The sequence below is a fragment of the Mus caroli genome, chromosome 19 (assembly GCF_900094665.2).
Source record: "Mus caroli chromosome 19, CAROLI_EIJ_v1.1, whole genome shotgun sequence".
In the NCBI taxonomy this organism is placed as follows: Eukaryota; Metazoa; Chordata; class Mammalia; order Rodentia; family Muridae; genus Mus; species Mus caroli.
This window is the reverse complement of record NC_034588.1, coordinates 38,005,387-38,024,274: the sequence shown is the minus strand read 5'-3', so window position 1 is coordinate 38,024,274 and position 18,888 is coordinate 38,005,387. Positions and strand designations below refer to the sequence as shown.

The window sequence follows — 18,888 nt, the reverse complement described above, 5'->3', positions numbered from 1 at the left end:
GCTCTGAGCCTTCTTCCTTAACCACCGAGCCATCTCTCCAGCTCTGAGCCTTCTTCCTTAACCACCGAGCCATCTCTCCAGCTCTGAGCCTTCTTTCTGCCTTCACATCTTGACTTTATCTTATTTCACCTTTTCACAAATAGCCAGGCACAGTGCTGCATGTTATCCTAGTGCTTGGGAGGCTGGAGCAGGAAGGATTTGAACTTGAACCCAGCCTGGCTCCCAGGGCAGAGCAAAACTCCAAGTAATAAATGTTAGCAAATGGGGGAAATATAGCATAATACAGCTTCCCTTGACCATTCAGTAATCTGTGACTCAATGATGGGATTTTTGCCTTATTTTCATGTCATAGTCCTAATGTTTTCAAAAACCAATTTTATTGAGATTTAATAAACAGAGCATCCAGTGAACCCTTTAAAATCTGCAATTCAGTGGTCTTGGGTGTATTATTCTGGCAAGACATACGTATCATAGTTCTTGTCATTTAAATCAATTTTGAGCATAAAAATCAAGGACATTGATTATATCCACAAGGTCATGTGAACCCTCCCAACTATTCTTGCCCTGAACGTGTTTATTGTGCTTAATGATTTCTTACGACAATTCATATTTATAATCCAAGTAGGCTTCTTTTAAAGTAAACCTTGCTACTGTAAATGAAAGAAAAACTAGTGTTTTGATGTAGAGAGGTGCATAAAATAATAAGATAATAAAACCAAACATCCATACTAAACTCTTCATCTGGATGCCTAGGGAAGGCTGTGAGCTTATGGACTGGCCCCCTCATGGTGCAGAGGGAGCTAAGCGTGTCAGAGGAGTCCAGGACAAAGAAGTGGCTTCCCCCTTTGCTCTTCTTTAGCTTTTATTTATTTATATTATTTTAATTTTGCCTGAATATGTGTCTGTGCATCATGTGCATGCAGTACCTTAAGAAGCCGGAATAAGGCATTGAGCCCCTCCACCCCCCCTGAACTGAAGTCACAACAATTGTGAGCTGTCATGTGGGTGCTGGGAAGTGACTCGGGTCCTTTGGAAGATCAACCAGTGCCTTGCCTGATGACCCATTGCTCCAGCCCCAAGGCTGCTTTCTTCTTCTTCTAAGATTTATTTATTTATTTATTTATTTATTTAATGTTTATGAGTACACTGTAGCTGTCTTCAGACACACCAGAAGAGGGTATCAGACCACGTTACAGATGGTTGTGAGCCACCACGTGGTTGCCGGGAATTGAACTCAGGACCTTTGGAAGAGCAGTCAGTGCTCTTAACCACTGAGCCATCTCTCCAGCCCCCCTAAGGCTTTCTTCTTGACATAGGAGAATTGAAAGATGTGAAACTGAATATTTTTTTGCAATTCTCTATTACATTAATAATTTGCGTGTGTCTGTGTGTGTGTGAATGCACATATGGGTGCAGGGGGCAGAGATAACTTGTGGGACTCAGTTCTTTTCTTTCATCACATGGGTCCCGGGGATCGAACTCGGGTCATCAATGTGTAAGTCAGTGTCTAAAGTGTGGAGTTGAGGTTATATTTCCATATAGCATTCACTGTGTGACTTGCATAACTTACTTAGTTATATTTGTGAAATGGGCAGGATCACACCCGCCTCCCAGCTGTGATAAAACAGATTATATTTTGTGTGGTCCTGGCCATATCGTAAATGTACAACAGTGGCATTTGTAGTTGGTTTTGAGAGCGATATTTGTTTATACTTCCCCAAGGGGTAGCATCCCATCATATTAGAATGCAGCTTAAGTAGTCTGAGAGAGGCCCTCCCAGATCAGTAGGTACCATTCTTTGACCTGTGCTCTGGTGTACAGACTGAGAGACGCCAGGGGTTCATGAAAGAGGCCATCCGTGCTGTGTGGGAAAGCTTAACCAGAAAGAGAGAGTACAGCTGTGGCCAGAGGCCACGTGCACACGAAGGACAGTGATTGGTCCAGCTGGTATACACTGCCTCTTGACTTAACCCCTGCCTGTGGAATGTGCCCTTGGCCCTGGCAGGAGGTCACAGAATTGCAAACAGCAGTGCCCACAACACCACAGCACCACCAGGCCTCTGAGACAGTGGAGGTGCAAGTCATGTCTCATGAGCTGCACAGTCACAGCCCAGCTGAGGAAGACACGTGACGCTGACTTCTACTGCCCACAGGGAAGGAAGCACAGAGCCGCTGGGCCCTGCTCAATGCTCCACCTTAGCCCTGCTATTTCCTCCCTTCCAGGCACGGAATGCTTATCTTTAAAACGAAAAGAGGGTGCTGGTTCCCATCTCACAGGATGGTGGGGAGGGTGACCAATGAGTAGTCACCTTGCCACTCACTGAAAGGTAGTGAATGTGTCCACAGCCTTCTTGCCTAGGGGAAGCTACTCAGTGTGGTTCAGTCATGGGTCTGACTACCCATGCTGACTATGTCGGAAAAAACTCATAGTCCTCCCTGAAGTCAGTAAGAAGTAGGCTCCCATTTAAAGGAAGGAAAGAAGTACTGTGAATTTTGCGTGTGGAAGGACTGTCTAAACCTGTGTAGACATACGGTTCTTCTCATTCTGTCTCAATTCTAAAAGCAAAAAAAACCCAAAAAAACAAAAAAACAAACAAACAAAAAAACCCATAAACGTTCCATAGATTAGATTCACTTAGTCAAAGTCGGTGTGGTTTGTTGAGAAGGGAGGGTCCTTGTGAGTGTGGCACAGAGGCTGTTTTGCAGAGACTGTTGGGGGATTTGTGGCATCGAAGGACCTGGATCTCCCGTCTGATTTCTCTACTGCACGCAATATGCACAGAACCCTTATGTCTGCCTTAACACAGAGCATGGCAGTATCTAGCCACAGAGCAGTTGCATACCCAGACAGTACCAACATCCTGTGGCCGGACCCAGTTACAGCCTGGTGAGCATGCTCCCCAGTGTGCTGCAGTCCTGCTTTAAAGGCGTTTTCATCTGAATGAACAGTTTAAACACAAAGTCACAGAAGGGAGGTAGGTGAGGGCTACAGTGATTCCCACACACAGAGGATTTAAAATAGCCTCTGAAATTCAACATAACATGGAAAGGAGAAAAAGCTGAGCTCAGGGACCTGGACAGGAAGGTAAAAGAGGTTAAGACACACGCTGCACACCTGTAATCCTGTCACTCAGGAGGCTGAGGTACAAGGGTTGGTTGGGGCTTTGGAGCCATTTTGGACTACAGTCAGACACATCCAGCTAATAAAGCAAAACAAAACAACAAAAACACCCAGAACTCCCCAATAAAGACTGTGGAAGTGCTTAAGAAACAAGTCAGTTTTGCCGTGAGCGACCTGGCAGTAAGTAAGGCAAAGGGTGAATCGTGTTGTTCGGTTGTTCTTGTTGAATACGAGAATTTGGGCCAATTGTTTCCTGCAGACAAGGTTTGGGGAAACTGGCTGTACAGCGTATATAGTTTCCCACTTCCCAATGTGCTATAGACTTCCTGAAAGCCTAGTGATTCTGCTACATTTTAAACAGCGGAGAGTCTCCTGGTGTCTTAATACTGCTCTAGGCTGGTCGTGGATGCTGGGTTTCTGGTGCTTTCACCAGGACCTTTGACGCTGATTCAGGCAGCAGCAACAGCAGCATCTTCCGGTAGGGATGGAAGAGGGACCACCTCGATCAGGCAGGGACGCTTGGGGTCATTGCCCTGGATGGGGTCGTTTCAGGTGGTGACAGTGCCGAGTTGGCTTTTTGGCTTTGAATCTTCTGAAGTGACCCCACTGAGACATAGCTTCTCTGTCTGTAGTGTCCCGAGATACAGAGATCTCTATGGCTTGTTAGTCTCCAGCAGCAGTAGCCTGATAGAGTAAATGACTTCCTGTCTGACTTGCCGAACCACACTGCTGGTGGCTGTAGCTCCCTAAAGCATCATCACTGAGGGGCCTGTTGGAGGGCTGGCCTTAGGGGTCAGTTTCATTAGGTCCCGCTGGCCTCGTGGCAGGATAATGAGTCAGGAGATTCATCACCCGATTCCAGAATCAAAGCAGGGCTTTCTCACAATGGAAAATGTAAAACTACAAGCAGGGATGGATGCATGGATGGAAGGAAGGAAGAAAGGAAGGAAGGAAGGAAGGAAGGAAGGAAGGAAGGAAGGAAGGAAGGAAGGAAGGAAGGAAAATGTCATATAGGTTTTCTTCTGACTTCCAAAGATGAATTTAGTAAAATGGAAAACCTGTAGTATGAAACACAAAATTTTATATTCTTTCTTAATGTGTCTCTCGAAAATATTCGAACATAATGTGGGTCTTTTTGTTTGCTTGTTTTTGTTTTTAAGGACAGGTCTCACTCTATAGCCCTGGCTGGCCCCAAACTCATATAGATACTCTAGTCTCTGCCTCCCTGAGTTATGGGATTAAGGGTGTACACCACCATACCCAGCCAAAAGGGAATGCTTTTAATATTCTCTCAGACTGTTTTCTGTTGTTTTTTTCCTGATACAAAGACTGGAGGTGAAATGACACGATTCCAAATACTTATGTCCAGGACAGACAAACCTATAAAGGGAGAAGAAAGCGGGTTAGTTCTTGCTTCATCCTAAAGAGTCTGGGATGACTGCAGAGAAATAACTGAAGGGTATAGAATTTCTTTCCAGGGTGACGAAAATCTTAAGAATTTATTGAGACAATCACACAGATCGTTGAATGTACCAAAGACCGTTGAATGTACCAAAGACCGTTGAAACTCTTTAAACAGGGGCTCATATGACATGTGAAGTGTGTGTGTGTGTGTGTGTGTGTGTGTGTGTGTGTGTGTGTGTGTGTGTTCTTTTCTCTTCTGTTAGCTCTGGGCCTGCCACTGACTGAGGGACCTGTCACACATGAAGTCATTTAGTTTGGGAAAGTGAAATAGCAGCAAAGGTTTTTCTCTTGCATTTCCTGATGGTTTGTCAGAGTGAGTGACATTATGTTTTGTTTTTTTTTTTTTTTTAAGTGGGGAAGTGGCTTGTATTTCTACCGTGTCATTTACTGAGCGTGGGACATTTTAAAAGAGATTTCTTCATCCTCTCCATATAGGCACTCAGCCTCATGATCAGCCTCATTACGAGTACTTTGAAAATTTAAACAGTTCGTGATTTCCCATTGGGTTTTTGGATAACAGTGTTATGAGAAATAATTCACATGCCGTATTATCCCATTTAAAGAGTTCAGTTCATAGGTCTTTGGTACATTCAATGATCTGTGTGATTATCTCAATAAGTTCTTAAGATTTTCATCATTTCGTTCTTGCAGTCATCCCAAACTCTTCAGGATGAAGCAAGAACTAACCTGCTTTCTTCTACCTTCATAGGTTTGTCCATTCTGGACATAGGGGTTTGGGATCCTGTGATGTGTGGCCTTTTCTGTCTGACTTCTTTCACTTAACACGGTGTCTTCAAGATGTATCCCTGGCATGAGCTGAATGCACGCCTCACTCCTTCTCATCACTGCATAATTCCATCTCGTGGATATACTCCATTTTATTGTTTTCCTTCCCATCTCCTTTTGTTTGTTTATTAAAATGTCAGATTCAATTCTTAAATCTTTTCCCTAGTCAATGGTAATCCATCCATCCATATTTTCATCTTTTAATTTTTAAATTTCACTTTATTTTGCATTTGCATGTAGTACATCTTAATTTCACCTTGGAGTTTTGTGAATTAGGAAGTTTCATAGTGGGCTGGCGAGATGGCCCAGTGGGTAAGAGCACTGACTGCTCTTCCAAAGGTCCTGAGTTCAAATCCCCGCAACCACATGGTGACTCACAACCACCCGTAATGAGATCTGATGCCCTCTTCTGGTGCGTCTGAAGACAGCTATAGTGTACTTATTTATAATAATAAATAAATCTTTGGGCCAGAGTGAGCAGGGACTGAGAGAGTGGAGCCGACCGGAGCGAGCAGAGGTCCTAAATTCAATTCCCAACAACCAGATAAAGGCTCACAACTATCTGTACAGCTACAGTGTACNCACATACATTAAATAAATAAATAAATAAATAAATAAATAAATAAATAAATAAATCTATCTTTTAAAAAAGGAAGCTTCATAGTAGCCCATTGTTTTGGCAGGACTACCTCGTGAGTCATCTTTTTACCAGTCATTTCCTTTATTTTGTGGTGATTTACAATTTTTGGCTATTTTAATTTTTAAAACACTATTTTAAGAGCAGCTCTAGGTTGCCAACACCAATTAAGTGGCAAGTACAACAGTTTCCTATACCTCTGGCCCGGTACACATCCAGCCTCTGACACTATCAACACCCAGCACCACAGCGGGTCCTGGGTTACAACAGCTGAGCCTGCACAGAAACCCATCAATGTCATGTATGCCACAGCGTGCTCTCTCTTGGTGTTCTCTAGGCTGTGGACTTGGGCAAATGTATGATAGCATATATTCGCCTTATAGCATCATGCAAAATACATCTACTGCCCTGACAAACAAATCTGTACAGCTCGACTGTTTATCCCTCCCTCCTAGTACCAGGTATTTCCCCCAATAGTTTTGCCCTTTTCAGAGTGGCGTGTCTGTGGAACGACACACTCTATGCCTTCTTTCACTCAGCAACCTCCCTTACTTACTGTTACCGAAATAAACACCACGACCAAAGCAACCTGGAGAGGAAGACTTTATTTTAGCTTGCAGTTCATCACAGTTCATCATGAAGAAGCAGAAACCTGGAGGCGAACAGTGAAGAAGGATAAGAAACCCAAGCTCACCAGCGTTCTCTCCGTGGCTTGCTCAGTTTGCTTTTCTACACCTCCTGGGACCATGTTGCCCTGGGGTGGCCCCACCCACAGTGGGTTGGACCTTCCCACATCAATTCATGAATCAAGAAAATGCCCCCACAAGCATGCCTACGAGCCCATTTGGTGGAGGCAGTTTCTCAATTGAGATTTCCTCTCCCTAGATGTGCCTAGCTGGTGTCCAGTGGACAAAAACTGACCCCTTTTGTTTCTCCCATGAGCTCAGTGCTGTCTACTGCTGCGTTCCATGATCGCTTGCTTATGCTGCCACTTGTCAATCCGTTCAGCTGCTAGAGGATGTCTGCTGCTTTCGACTATTGGCAGCTATGGAGAAAGCTGCTGTAAACATCTGTGCGCAGGTTCTTCTGTGTACCTACATTTTCAACAGCTTTGGGAAAACACCAAACGAGTATGGTTGTAGGATTGAGTGGTAAAGTGTATTTGATCTTGTAAGACATTGCCAAAGCGCCTTCCAAAGGGGCTCTTCTGTGTTCCATTTCTAGCAAAGGGTGCCTGGTGTTGTATGTCCTTGAAGACATTTGGTGTCATCTCTGTTCTGGATCTTGACTATTCTAATAGCTGTGCCGTGGTATACCTTGTTGCTTTGATTAGCATTTTTTTTTCTGATAGCATAGGTGTGGATCTTTTCATGTGTGGATTTGTCATCTGTATATACATGATCTTGGGCCTCACTTCACCAGGAGGCCTGTTGATCAGTCGATGCTTATTAAGAGCCCTGCTGGAGAGATCTTACAGGTTCTCACCGTGGTCTCACCATCTTTGACACCCTCTTCATCTTCATCTTCACACCCCTGCCTGCCTGCTCAGAGCCTGGGTCTTAAGTTTCATTTCTGGTGCTGTGATTAAACACCCAGACCGAAAGCAGATTAGAGAAGAAGAGATTATCTGGCTTACGATTTCTAGTTGCCATCACTGAAGGGGAAGCCAAGGTAGGAGCTCAAGTGGTCTGACACATTGCATAGCATTGCAGCCACAGTCAAGAGCAGAGAGAAACCTGGACTCAGCCTTCCTGCCTCCTCTCCTCTGGCTTTCTCCTCTTCTGCAAAAATCAGGACTCTCTGCTTAGGAGATGGTGCCGACACAGTGGGCTGGATCTTCCTACATCAATTAGAAATCAAGACAGCCACTGTCAGATCTGTCCATAGACCAATCTGATCTGGATAATTCCAGTCAAAGCTAACTTCTCAGGTGCTTCTATGGAGTGGCAAGTTGGCAGTTAAAGACTCATCCCTGTCTCCGTCCTGGCTTTTCTAGCTCATGTGTGGCCATGGTACTAACCTGGAACCCAGGGGTTCTGACCTTAGGCATGTTGTAAGTGATTGCTTCTTACTGCTGCTGGCAGAGAAACATTGGGTAGATGTGACCCTAGTTCCTGTGGCTGTCTGCAGAGTTTCTTACTCTGATCCCTTCCCGACTCCATTTTTTTTCTTGCCACCCTTCAGTGAGGTGAAGTTTCCAGAAACCCCACAACATTGCTTTTTTTCTGTCACTCAATGGCCTGCAAAGTGGTTGGCTTTTTCCCCCTATTGGGTCCTCTTTTGTGACTTTAGCGATTCGGTGCCTTCAGCTTGCATCTGTGTAGTCGCTTCCTGCACGGTGACGTGTGGGGCTTTGGGGAGGTGAAGCATGTCTACTAGTTCTTCTTTTTTCTGCTCTTATTCAGTCATCTCCTGTGTCCCATAGATTCTGGCTGTGACTCAGTAACCGACACGGAGCCTGAGGACGAGAGAGAGCTTCCTTTCTCAAAGCAGACAAACCTGCCTCCGGAGATATCGCCTGGGAACCTGATGGTGGTACAGCCGGACCGCATTCGCTGTGGGGTAGGCATCCTGGGGACCTGGTACATCTCCATCAGGGCATCGACTTTCCTAGTAGATGCCTTTGTTTCAGTAAAGGGTGCAAGGGCATCAGGATACATCTTATTAGAACCACCACCTTCCCTCGGGACTCCCATCACCTCGGACACGAGTAGCTCCTTTAAGTCAGAGAATCGAACCTGGAAGTGTATGTGTCACTCTGTTTCATGAGTATGTAACATAGGGCAGACAGAATACCAGCAGGCCACAGAGTTAGAGAGAGATCTTCCAGCTGGCCTAGCCTGGGAAGGAGAAGGTGACACATTGTGGGAGCCTGCTTCTTCATTTACTGGTCACCACCCTGGCCTCAGGGAGGGCGTTAAGGTTTGATAGAGGAAACTTGCTGGCCAATATTGCTTGCTGAAAGATTGCCTAAATACCCAAGCCATGTGTGGCTAGCATTTTATGGTTGTCATATAGTCGGTCACAAGGGAGCTGTTGTGTGAGACTTCAGGATAGTCATCTTACCGTAATATTTCACAGTCCTTCCTTCTCTGATTTAAAACGGGAGGCATTTTGGATAGGTTAGAGCACCAGAATGCTTTCTCCATGGATATAAGCCCTTTGCTAAGCTTGCCACTGTGACTTCCCGGAACCTCAGGGCATGAGAACATTGGAAATGAGAAGTGGGAGTGGGAGATTCTGACTTTCTCCTTTGCAGTTGAGACCACAAGATGCTGGGCACAGGCTCCCAGCATAGGAGTTGTCGGTTGTATTTCAGGTTGCATTCGACTCTTAGACATGATTGATCTGGACTTCAGAGTGATTTTAAAATTAGGCATAAAAGTTGGTGTTTCTAAAGAGAAAAGAAGTTGGTGTTTCTTGGTGTCTCGTGAGTCAGAATCTGCGATATTAGGCTCAGGCTTTCTGGTTTTGTGTTTGTTTTCCCATGGGACATGCCTGCTGTAGCCTGGTCCCCACCATTCTCTGATCTTCAGTTTTTATTTTCATTTTTGAGGTTTTGAGACTGTCTTTCTACATAGCCCAGGTTGGCCTTGAACTCGTGAACTTCTTTTCTCATCCTCCCCACAGCTGGGGTCACAGGTGTGTACCACCACACCTGGCTACTTCCTGGTTTTTAAATCCAGCCTCTTTGCAGTCACGGCTGGGCTGATGTGGATATTTCTGGCTCCTCTCCCAGTGCCGTATCTTCCCACCGGTGTGCGGTCAGACTGCCAGGTGCAGTGGGAAGGGTGTTTAGCACCCATGCATGCTTCATCCCACTCTGCTCCTGTCTTCCTGTTCCCTCTCTGCTGCCCTCTCACTTAGGATCATCCCAGTTGCCTACACTAAGTCTGTGAGCCTAGGGTGTCTGGCCTGGGGGTGGGTCCTGACTGCCTGCAGAACTGGCATGCATTCTTTTGGGCTCCTCATGTTTCTCGGATGAGATGCAGGACCAGGAGTTTGGCAGGAAGGATGACAGCCACAGGTCATGAGAATGGTTTTAGCGGCCGCATCAGCAGCCTGGGCCACAGCCCTCTCACGTCACAAAGTCCACACTTGGAACAGCCTTCGGCATCCCTTTGTGAAGGGTTGCTATGACGACTACATAACAGTCCTGGAATGAATGACTAAGGATGATCTGTGGCTCTGGCCATAGATCTCTCCTTGCCTTTCTGGTTTTGGGGAGGGCCCAGCCCTACAGGTCTTATCTAAAATGATCATTGCCAAGTTGAGTAAAACAAGAGACAAGTTGAATGTCTCTTACCTAAAATGCTAAGGGCCTGAAGTGTCTCAGATTTTGAATTTGGTTAGGGAGATGTTAGATTATTTCTGAATGCACAACAGGATATGTTATAAAACAAAGTGTGTTTATATTTTATATGCACGTTATACACAGCCTGACAATAGTTTTATAGAACAAGTTACTTCCCTTGCATTTGGTCTTTGACCTAAATGCAAAATATAGAACTTTCCACTTGTGGTATCAGGTCAGAGCATTTTGGATTTTGGAGTTTCATATTAACCCCCCCTCCCTTTTTTTAAGTGGTTGGTTACACTTATAACATTTATGCCACTACCACACTGGTATGTCTTGTAGTCATGTGAATGTTGCAGATCACAGGGTTCATAACTGGGCGAGATTGATTGGTGATTACATTTCTCCTCCAGTAGTGAGTGGCACACCTTCCATCACTGAGTGCTAGTCAGTAGGAGTGCAGCTTCCGGCTGGGCACCAGCTTGATCTCTCCATGTTGGATGATATGAGTGTATGCTGTCTTCAGGAATAGGGTTTTAGTGTCAGGTCGTGGAAGGTAACAGTAGCATTGACAATAGCTTGCAATGTTTTTTTTTGGGGGGGGGGGATAGGGGGTCTGTGAGACCACTTTGGCCAATGACTCAAAAAGATGTAACCCATTTCTGGTACTTGATAGCATATGGTATCTACATGGGCATTATTTTCCCCATTGTATGTAAGACCATTTAAATTATGTATATGTATATAAAGAACAATTTTAAAATGTTATAAAATGAAATAAATATTTGTAGTCCCTAGGTTTAAAATATTAAAAAAATTTTAAAATTATGAAAATAAAGAATAGACAAAATTTTCATCTAATTATTGTAAAGGTTTATAAATGTTGAGTCTGTTTTCCACAAGTTCCTCCATTGGACTGATAGCCTATGGTTCTCTGCCCAGCACTGGTCTATCAAGACCCCTAGACCAGACCATCCTCTCTTATAGAGCGGGCTGAGGCTTGAGGTGCTGGGATAACCTTGGACCCAGCACCCTAAGGGATACAGGAGGGAGAGAGAGACCAGAACTTATCTCCCACTCCAGGCAGAAACCACTGTGTATGTCATTGTGAGATGCAAGCTGGACGAGAAGGTGTCAACAGAAGCAGAGTTCTCTCCTAAGGATTCTCCCTCCATCCGGGTGGAAGGCACCCTGGAGAATGAATACACAGTCTCTGTGAAAGCACCAGGTGAGTGGCCCCATGGTGACCCAGAGCGTGCTACCCAGCTGCCTTCAGAAACACTGCTGTCCTTTGGCTCTCCAGCATCACTCAGCACGGCTGAGTTGGCGTTTTAAAAGCTGTAGTTGATGTCCTGGATTACCAGTGTGGCCTCATTAAGTTGATGTTTTAAGGAGCAGAGCATCCTTCTCGTTGCCCTGGGTTACCAGTGTGACCTCGTCATTTTCCACGTTCACGGTTGTCACATTTCCTCTTTGGTGAATCGAATCTTTGTGGTTGGTGTATTTTTAATGTTTTTCTTCCCCCCTCAGAACCTCTTCCGGTGGTATAGACTCCCACCCCAGGAAGAGCACGTAGTACAGTCTGCCGCAGAGCAAGTCAACCCATCATGGTAGGAATAAAGTGTTATCCTCCAACCACCAGGATCCTAGCCCTTGGTGACTATTGGCCTTCATACAAAGCACCTTAAGCCCTCTTTTAATTTTTTATTTATTTACTCTTTGTTTGTAAGGCCTGAGGGATTCAGTGAAACAGGCCAGGGAGCTGGCTCAGTGGTTAAGAATGCATTTTGCTCTTTCAGAAAAACCGAGTTCAGTTCCAAGTTTCACATTAGACCTCACAACTGCCTAGAACTCAGTCTCCAGAGGATCCTATGCCTCTTTCCTACATAGGCATCTGCACCCACGAGTGTTCATTCTTGCATGTGTATATGCATGCACACACACACACACACACACACACACACAAACACTGAAAATTATGCACAACAGATGAAAATCCCTTAAAGATGCAATTGGCATCACCACGAGGACTCCTGTTTGGTGTACGTATTCATACGTGCTGGCCTGTTCATCTCCTCCCAGGTCACCTCTGACACTTCCCTCCAGCCCCAGTGAGCTGCCTCAGCATTTAAATGTAGCTCATCTGCGCTGACTCCTTTCTGAAGGATGCTTGCTCTTCCTGGCATTGACCGGTCCCTCTTATTCTGTTTAGACCTCTCCTCGGGGAATGTTTCTCTGAAGGTCTATTCTGGGGACCTGGTGGTCTGCGAAACCACCGTCAGCTATTATACCGACATGGAGGAAATTGGGAACTTACTGTCCAGTGCTGCAAATCCTGTGGAGTTTATGTGTCAGGTAAGGCTGGTAGGAGGAGACGGGAGCTTTCTGGACATGGGAATTGTAAATGGGGCTATTCAGCTTTAACCTTGACTGGCAGGCGCTAGCTGGATTTGAAACCTGACCGTTTTCTCTGTTTTATGTAGGCCTTTAAAATCGTGCCCTACAACACAGAGACTCTTGATAAACTGCTCACCGAGTCCCTGAAGAACAACATCCCCGCAAGTGGACTGCACCTCTTTGGGATCAACCAACTGGAAGAAGACGATATGATGACAAGTATGTCAGCGGCCATTCCAGTCGTAGATGGTGTGGCCTGCCACACCACTGGGCCATGTGATGTGGGGAGGGCATAGCTTCATCCGCCAGCACCAAGGGGAACCGAAAGACAGGATTAAACTAAGCAACACATACGAGGATGCTGCTGCCATGACACCGCATGCTCTTATACAGCATTTTGTTTTTAGTAAGTAGCAATATAGTCTAAAATATTGATAAAAGGTACAGTAGGCACAGAAGTCAGTGACATAATCATGTCCCATCACCAAGTATGACGTAGTTGTGTGTGTCATACTTTTATATGACTGGCAGCCATCCCTGTAGGTTCATTCACACCAGCATGTGAGGAATGCTTTATGCTATATCATGATAGCTAGAGCATCACCAGGAGGAAGGGTTTTGTTTGCTCCATTCCAATCTGATAGGACTTCTGTACCTGGACTGTCATTGCCTGGCACACAACTACGATCGACCCCCTTCTAAAAAAAACGTGTGTGGCTCTTATTTACTTTCTGAATGGAGTTCAAACTCCTTTGCCTGATAACAAGCCCCTCCCAAGGGGTGCTTCCGCCATCAACTCTCTCCGCACCCCTCTCAGTGGTTTTCTGTCCCCAGATAGTATATGCATTTCTCGAATCTGTGTCTTGCCATTCCACTCATGAAAACACCATTCCTCTGTCTCTGCCTTGGTTGTCATTCTCCCGGTGGCCTTCTCTTCATCTCAGGAAGCATTTTCTCTGGGAGGAAGGCCTTCCACAATCCTCCAGGAGTCTGTCCTACCACAGGATGGGGTCTCCCCTAGCACCTAGGACCTTCAGCCCTGTAGCTTGTCTGCCATGTCTGACTTTTTTACTAGGCTTTCAGCTCATTGGGGCAGGGAAGGGGGAGAGATATCTCCAAGTGCTGGCTCTTTAAGCAAACATTTGTAATTTGAGTGAAGAGAGGGCCCTGTGAACTTGGAGGGTCACACCAGTTGTCTGGGCTATCACCTGGTGAGCTGCACAGGATGTCTGTTCCTTTCCAACATGGTGGTACTACACAGTGGTACTCAAGTCTCTGGTTACCTTCTGACTGAGTGCTATCTGCCTTCTGTGTTGGAACCACAGGAAGAGAATAATCTGCCAGGCCTTCTCCAAGGCTTTCCTGAGGCCTCTTCCTCTGTCTCCTGCTGTGGAGTGTTCTTGCCTCAGGGCTGTCAACGTTTCTATTTTCTTATTCTTAAACCAGAGGCCCAGGAGAGAGTATCTCATAGCTTGATGAAGTGGAATCCTAGGGACATGTCAGACCTTTCACCCCAGGGACCATGTCCTGGTAAACAGGAAACTGGATTTATCTTTTTTTTTTTTTTTTTTAAATGACAGAGCCAGGCCTGGAGAGATGACTCAGTGGTTAAATCATTGTCCACACAAGCAGTTCAGCTCTTTAGAATCTCTTAAATGTCAGATGGGCCTGATGATCCTATTTGTAAGCCTGGTCTCAGAAGGCAGAAATATGATTTGCAACAAGAAGGCTAGCAGCGCTGGGTTTGAGTGGGAGACTCTGCCTCAAAGAATAAGGTGGAAGAATGATGATAGATCATTCTTGATATCTTCCTGGACTTCCCCACACATGTACATTCACAGGCACCTGCCTCACACATGCCTATAGGAAAAAATGAATTATTTTTTTAATATAAATGCATGTAGTAAACTAATCTGGCAACTCATTTCTTTACCTTTGCTAGTCCCCAATAATGACAAAGAGAGATCAAGGTTTACTTACAAGCTTTTACCATACTACCTGGGCAGTATTGATCTACATTAACCCCCTAAACAAATTTGGCTACCTCCCATGATACTTGCAGGTTAATGTTGTTCTAGCTCTCTCTGCTTCAGATGTTTTTCCCCGTATGTCTTCTCAGACCTTCACCTTGCGACTCTCCTTCCAACTCCAGTCTCCATCTCCTGGCCTGTTCCTAGTGCTAAAACTTCAACTCCCCTCCTCTCTCCTTTCCCCTGGCTGGCGGGAGTTCTGTCCTATCCTTTCTTCTGCCCAGCCATTGGGTGATCAGCATTTATTGATAAGGCAGAGGACAAATGGTAAACTTGTTTACACAAACTTGAGAACAGAGATTCTTGACATAAGCATCACAGTGCTGTGTCCGGATTGAAACAAGACGCGAGGGCAGAGAAATCAGCATTTAACTAACACAGGACAACCTTTACACACTGCACACAAACACTATGCCTACACCTATGCACTTGCAAGTACGCATACAACACGTATACTATACTTCACACACATATATGAAAAGAATAGAAAATAACATATAAAGTGACAGAGCCTAGAAATCCACTTTTATGAAAAGAAAATAACAGATTTATTCCCCAAGTTTCCAACATGAGCTTATTTGTTTTCTTGGCATATTTACAAAATTGGTAATAAGAGATAAGTGGATAGACTTCTTTTTATTTGATCATTATTTTTATTTCATGTGTATGGGTATTGGACTGCATGTATGTCTGTGTGTCATGTGTGTAGAGTTCTCTCAGAGACCAGAATAGGGTGCTGGGTCCCTGAGATTGGAGTTAGAGATAAGTTATGAGCTACCATGTAGGTGCTTGATAGCCAGTGTTCTTCACTTCTGAGCCATCTCTCCAGCCCGGATCTTTTATCCCTTAATCAGCACAAAATAGTGTCAGACCAGTTTCGAGTGCTATAGAAACTTGGACTTAGGCCCACAAAACCTGCCCATTCTCAGAGACACACATGAGGACAGGTTAGAGACAAAAATCCACCAGTGTCTTTGATGCTGCTTTGTGGCTGCTGTTTAAGCCTTTAGAGTCAGCATGGATCGAGGTTGGAAATGTAGCTCAGTGGTAGAGTATTCACTTAGCATGTCAAGCCCTGAGTTTGATTCCGAGCTCTAAGAAAAGAAAAGAAAAGAAGAAAAGGTAACATTTTCTAAGGATTTCCCACTCTTTTTAAAGCAGAGGGTGCAACACGAATGGCTAGATCTACTAATTCAAATGACATTTCCTCCATCCTGGGAGCGCACAGTGTTTAGAGGTTGCCTAAAGGAAGCCATCACTTATGTCGGACACCCAGTAAGCAGTCATTGAGTGCCTACTGCATGCATGCTAAGTCTCAGAAACTTTCCTGTGCCTGTCTTCTTACCTTTCGGCTGAATTCTCCTCGATGCCTTTTTAGATCAGAGGGACGAAGAGCTGCCCACGCTGTTGCATTTTGCTGCCAAGTACGGACTGAAGAACCTCACTGCCTTGCTGCTCACCTGTCCAGGGGCTCTCCAGGCCTACAGTGTAGCCAACAAGCACGGCCACTATCCCAACACCATTGCCGAGAAACACGGCTTCAGGGACCTGCGCCAGTTCATCGACGAATATGTGGTAAGCTGAGGGTGAGAGAGGTCTGGGTTGAGACATGGGCTGAGTGGCTCCAGGACCATCTTCTCACCAAAGGCACTGATGGATTTTTGTCTCTAACCTGTCTTCATGTGTCTCTCTGGGAGTGTTCAGTTTTTGTGGGCCTAAGTCCAAGTTTCTATATCTACTTGGTAGCCATGTGATTTGGGGCAAGCCATAAATCCCCTTTAATTTAATTTCTGTGTGTGTGTGTGTGTGTGTGTGTGTGTGTGTGTCCTGCATATGTACACTACATGTATGCCTGGTGGCCCCAGAAGAGGACAGCAGGTATCTTAGAACTGGAGTTACTGATTGTTGTGGGTTGCCCTATAGATACTAGGAATAGGATCTTGGTCCTCTGCAAGAGAAGCACGTGCTCTTAACCACTGAGGGATCTTTCTAGTCTCTTTCTCACATTTCTTAATATGCAAAAGGAGAAAAAAAATCCTAAGAGGTTTATTCACAGAGTTGTTTTTAGAACAAAAGGAACTAACACATGCAAAGCGCTGAGGCCATTTCCAAAATACTGACAGGAACTTGCACGGAGTGTGTCTGCTCAAGGCTGATGGACTGACTGTCTCTACTACCTCCAGGGCTCCTTGGTAGTGTGTCCCTAGCTACCTTGTCCAGCTTTGGGCCTAGGTAAACTGTGGGAGAATTGATTCTTTAATAGCTAAGACCATAATACAGTACTACTCAGAGGAGGTATCAAGGTACCTTTGAGATCTCACTCTCTGGTGGATTCTGTCTCTTTCTGAACCTCTGCTTGGATTTGAATTTAAGGCAGGTGGATGCACCCGGCTTTCTTGGCAGGTCGTTCTTGCTCACCGGTGTTCTGAGTTGCTCTGTCTTATCACATGCCCAGGATTGTGTCTATTATCTTGGAGGAAGCTGTTCTGGACTCCACTCCCTTCAGAGTGTTGCTCCTTTTTAAACTCACAAAAAGCACCTGAGACTAGCTCATCCTGCTGTGACCTCCCCTCCCCCCCAGTATAAGCCAGACTACCTCCAGACAGGAGTGCGCCTGACACATCTTCAGAAACTTAACTCTGCTCTGTGACAGATAATTCATAAGGTGGTGAAGCCAAGGGGTGAAGAGGGGCCCCATTGCTTTGAGGGACATGTAGGTATTTCAAACACTCAGAATAGTTTAAAACCTTGTTTGGGTCCTCATTGGCATACATGGGCTCAAAGGCACTCACACTCTCAAGAGGTTTTACTTGGCATTAGTTTGAAATCACACATGTGCTAAACACAGCATACCATTTTGGGGTTAGTCGTTTTCAGTAAGGCCACTCTGTGTTTGGAGTAGTGACTAAGTTCTTGAGCTCAGTTGATCAGCAAATGCCCTGTGCCACTTAATTTTTCACCACACTTCTTTGAAGTTGAAGGGGCCAAGACCTTCATCTTATAATCAAGGAAAAAGTACATAGAAAGCCAAGGTGATTGTGCCAAGGTGGAGATGGGATTTGAACCTAGTTTGCTGCTATAGTTGGGGCTTGTTATCCTACTCTGAGTATCAGGGGAGGTTAAAGTGTTATTTTCAGAGTGCCTCGAGCTTTAATCTGGATCATACTTCTCATATCTTCTCGACTTCTAGCTAAGTCACCTTCTACCAACACAACTTTAGCCTTGCTGCCAAAGGTGGTCCCTACATGTTGCTCATGGCCTATGATAATGGTTCTCAACCCCTGGGGAATCTAACAATCCTTTTACAGGGGTCATCTAAGACCATTGGAAAATACAGGTATTTATATCATGAATCATAACAGTAGCAAAATTACAGTTATGAAGTAGCAATAAAAATAAGTTTATGGTTGGGAGCCACAACAACATGAGGAGCCGGGTTAGAGGGTTGCAGCGTTAGGAAGGTTGAGAACCACTGGCCTATAAGTAGTGCACATTTTATTTATTTATTTGCCAAATGCTAAACCTGGAATCCCAAACCCTAAGAAACTGTTACTGGATTCAGGAAACTAACATAGTGTCAACCAAAGGTGGCCTCTTCCAGGAGTTAATGAGGAGAAGAGAGCTGTCTGTGGTTCGAGGCAGAGGCAAGGATTGTGACACACACTAAGCTGTCGGGCCAGGAAAAGCTGTTCACAGGTTGTGGGGAAGTCAGCCCACAGCCTCATACTATCTGGAGACAGAGGGACAGGGCTAGCCTTTCTGACATCAAGGTCCCTTTATGTAAGGTCCCTGTCTTTGGGGACATCTAGAATGCTGAAACCCGGGGAAGAAAGCCCTGGAAATTGTCAGGCACTTGGATAAACCTTCCATAAGGTGCAGGGGTGAAGACATCCCTCAGGACGCCTGGTTGCACAAGCACAGGCACACTTGCATAGGCTGTGCATCTGTGTGGCCCTCTGTGTCATTTGTTTCTCATTGAGTGCCCACCGGGCCGTTTTAAGGATCAAAACTGAGACTGTGAGCCCTGCAGGGAGGACTAGATTTTCTGAGCTTTGTTTTTCCACGTGTAAAAGAGGGATACAATTTGTAACCCTGATACAATTTGCTAAACGCATGAAACTCAAGAAGAATGAAGACCAAAGTGTGGACACTGTGC

At 45.2% G+C, this 18,888-nt stretch overlaps 1 protein-coding gene across 1 annotated transcript in view; it reads left to right on the top strand.

The window, feature by feature from the left end:
* Positions 1 to 18,888, top strand: part of Pik3ap1 (phosphoinositide-3-kinase adaptor protein 1) — a 114,592-nt gene that overhangs the window by 43,954 nt on the left and 51,750 nt on the right. The window contains exons 3-7 of the mRNA XM_021152078.2: positions 8,434 to 8,570; positions 11,389 to 11,533; positions 12,518 to 12,660; positions 12,789 to 12,921; positions 16,111 to 16,307. Of these exons, the coding sequence (XP_021007737.1) occupies positions 8,434 to 8,570; positions 11,389 to 11,533; positions 12,518 to 12,660; positions 12,789 to 12,921; positions 16,111 to 16,307 (755 nt within the window). The remainder of the gene's footprint in view (positions 1 to 8,433; positions 8,571 to 11,388; positions 11,534 to 12,517; positions 12,661 to 12,788; positions 12,922 to 16,110; positions 16,308 to 18,888) is intronic.